At 28.8% G+C, this 3,645-nt stretch overlaps 1 protein-coding gene across 3 annotated transcripts in view; it reads right to left on the bottom strand.

The window, feature by feature from the left end:
- Positions 1-864: 864 nt before the first annotated feature.
- The window catches only part of LOC102671093 (C-Maf-inducing protein-like), a 17,295-nt gene continuing 14,514 nt past the window's right edge, over positions 865-3,645 (bottom strand). For all 3 annotated transcript variants that reach the window (XM_031514534.1, XM_031514533.1, XM_006624408.2), the window contains 4 exons: positions 3,365-3,617; positions 3,003-3,260; positions 2,529-2,829; positions 865-2,232 (listed from right to left, as the gene is read on the bottom strand). In XM_031514534.1, the coding sequence (XP_031370394.1) occupies positions 2,108-2,232; positions 2,529-2,829; positions 3,003-3,260; positions 3,365-3,617 (937 nt within the window). In that variant the 3' untranslated portion in view covers positions 865-2,107. The remainder of the gene's footprint in view (positions 2,233-2,528; positions 2,830-3,002; positions 3,261-3,364; positions 3,618-3,645) is intronic.

Raw genomic sequence — 3,645 nt, forward strand, 5'->3', positions numbered from 1 at the left:
TCTTTAATTTTTAACTTTTTCTCATACATTCGTATAACATTCATTTTCTTTTCGAAAAATTTTCTTCTTCGATTTTATTTTCAAGTGTATAGTAATCAACTAATGAACACTTCGACCTTCAATTGGAAGTCTATACAAATATGATTACAATTAATGTAATTTTTTCGTTCGACGAAGCCAGTGTTGTCGAATTATATTTAATAGAAACTATTGACAAGGTGTCAACTATTGACAACTATATACAAGGTGTCAAAGAAAGGAATATATGTACTTTGAGAATATACAGAATATACAAGAATAAGCAAAAATGTCATAATCAATATTTGAAGTGTTTCAATATTTCAATATTTCATATATATTTGTTATACATAAAAAATACCATAAACAGCATCTTTATTCTTTTAAAATTATATCAGCACGAAATAATTATTTAAATTTATAGTTTTCTATAATTTATTTTTCTTAATTTAATTTAATTTAATTTTTTTATTTGTCTACAATATTTTTTAATTTAATTATTTATAATAATTGAAGCAAATAATAATTAATTATATTTTCATGATATTTTTTCTATTTTATTATATTATTTTACTTTATAAGTATTTATTTAATAATATAGTAAATTTTTATATATTTTTATTCATTTTACTATTTTCTAAAAATATACAATTTTATATCAAATTTTTGAACCTGAAAATTTAATGAAAAAAATCAATCACTTCTAAATATTCTAAAAAATTATTACCCTTTCTTTAACACTTCGTATATATCTTCATTGAGATTATATTTTTGTCGATAGTATACAGATAATTTAAATTTATATTTTATAGATTCGATTATTAAGTTTAAGATAGTATTTTTTTTAATTGAATATCTTAACAACAAGTTTTAAAATTTATAAGAACAAGTTGCAATGAACGAGTTCTTGGCTATTTTATTCGGTGGTCCAACTGAAATCAAAATTAAAAAGAAAATATACATTCAGGAAATCTATTTTCATAGGTCTATTCGATGTCCTGATATCTGCACAATCAAATCGAATCTCAATTAAATGCATATTTCTGTTCCCTTTATAAAACTACATTTATCTAACTATGTAAATCACATTCGAAAAAATGTCTTTCGAAAGAATGTCCGTTAAATAATATTTACAAAGAACAAAAATGAATTTGAAAAAGTGAAAAAATTGAACAAAAATTCTGCTAGATTGATTTTAACAAATAACTAAATATATATTATAAATATAAAATAATAGCATCGTATAACGAATAAAAATTCAATAAATTTCCAATAAATTAAAGTCTTTACATTCTATTGATTATTACGTCGATAAATTATATCTTCGTCTTCGAATTAAAAACTTTAAATGATTAAATTAAATAAACCGAAACACATAGGATACACAAAAAGGCAAGGCACTTGGAGACTTGCGCTTAGCCGAGTATAATATCCCGTCTCGAGTTCCGAAGAGCAAGTCCCTGCGCCATCGATGTCCTCTTACTTATTTCCACATGGATCAACTATTTATAGAGTCGTTACGAATTTTCACTCTCAGCTATTCTCTGATGCGTGTCCTCAAACGGATCTTCTTTTTTATTTCCTCTCTTTTTTTTTTAACCAAGATTTAACAGTTCTTAGGCAGATACTTCTTGGAAGTTTCCTCATTCATTTTCCTTGAATAAAATCTTCTGACTCTTTCAGGCTTTTATTGTGGTCCTAATCACGTGCTTTTCTATTTTAAATCAATTTCAACAACATTGTAAATATTCTTTCATTCATGCAAACGAAGAAGGCGATATCCACACTTAATAAATCTCTCTTTTTCTCTCTCTTCTCTCTCTCTCTCTTCTCTCTCTCTCTCTAAGAGATTCCATCCATTTCGATTTCACCATCGTATATTATTATCTGTTAGATTTAAATAACATTCTTGTTTCACTTATAAAACAGTTACACACGAAATGCTTCGAAATAGTTTGACTCGTATGTTTTACTGTGCAAACTCTTACTTCGTTTATCTAACTCTTATCTAACACGAACTTTGTCTTTTCTCTTTGATGATGAAGTTATTATTGGAATAATTCGATTCAATATAGAATAAAAGCTCTGGTTACCAAGCATCCGTATATCTTACGTCAAACTCTTGCAAAGCTGGTAAACATTTCTTCAAGGATTCGAACGTTTGAACAGAGAGCTTGGTGCTGTTTAGATTCAGTTTCCTTAAGCTCGTTAACGCTAAATGGAAAAATTAAATGAACGTCGAGATTAATTATCACAAGCGATATAATTTGGATTTTTGTATCAATTGAAATTTCGCAAAATTAATTCTAGTAATATAAATTTTATGAATCAAGTTCCTAATTTATATTGCTTTATAGTTATGCATCTAATCTAATCCCTATTATAAATACATATATTTCATGCAAATTAATTGGATATGAACTATTCAAATTTGGTTGCAATAACCAGAGTTCTATCATGCTATATTCTATCTTACATACTATGTTCTTCATACATTCTTCTATACTTACAGGCTAAGGTAGAGATTCCTTTATCAGAAACAGGGGTTTCACAAAGATTTAGAACCTGCAACTTTTGCAGATGTTCACTGATCATTTGTAGGCCTGCATCACCAAACTGTGTAGCCCACAAATTTAAATGCCTTAAGGCTGGTAATTTGATTAACTGCTCAGCACAAGCTGAAGTGACCGATGTAAAAGCCAAACTGAGATATTCCAGGCTACCAAGAGCTCTTCCATTCAAAAGAAGAGCAACATCTGCATCTGTTGCACGAGCTGGTAATGTTAATCGTCTAGGACCTCCTTTTCGCAGCTATTTAAATCAAAAAGTGAACCAAAATTATTATATAACTCAATATACTCATAAGAAATATTTATTCTAAATAATTACATATAAATAATTATTCCAATTTTTTTTAAATATTTTATATTAATTACTTATATATAATTTATCTTAATTAATATCTGTAACTTATTGTTACTCACCAGTTGCTGTAAATTCTTTTGTCTTTGGCAAAGAGCAACATAACGTTCTTTACCCGAGGTGGTCGATTCCAACGCACTGACTATTTGCAATTTAGCTTCTTTACTCGACAACAAATGCCATTCTAACATCAAGCAAAGAGCTTCTTGGGCAGCTTCACAATCTCTTACCGCCAATAATATACAATCATCGCGTACCTGCTTGGTCAGCCAGTTGATAAACTTCTTTCTTCGACAACAGCATGCCAGCAGAGTTGTTAGCTGAATGCAAAACATTTGGGAATTAATATTACATTATGATAAAAAAAAATAATATCGTTTCTTGAAGAAAAAAAAAAAAGAAGTAAAAAAAAAAAATTACTTACCATTTCACCGAACAATTCTCCTTGATCAGGGCAATCTGGACTGGATGGTGCAGCAATATGAATCCATCCAGGTCTAGATTCCCTAACCGGAAGTAGAACACGATGAACAACGCATCTCGTGTCTTTTGCCAAACGGTTTATCACGCACATTAATATAGATTGTTGAACCTCCTTTAAAGCAAAAGCTTCATCCGGAAATGGCACAGGTTGCAACAAAGCACCCATTTCTGGCCTCCAATCGGCATATTCTGATCTGAAAAAAAAAAAAAAAAAAAAATTAA

Source organism: Apis dorsata, unplaced genomic scaffold, assembly GCF_000469605.1.
Source record: "Apis dorsata unplaced genomic scaffold, Apis dorsata 1.3 scaffold_1055, whole genome shotgun sequence".
NCBI lineage: Eukaryota > Metazoa > Arthropoda > Insecta > Hymenoptera > Apidae > Apis > Apis dorsata.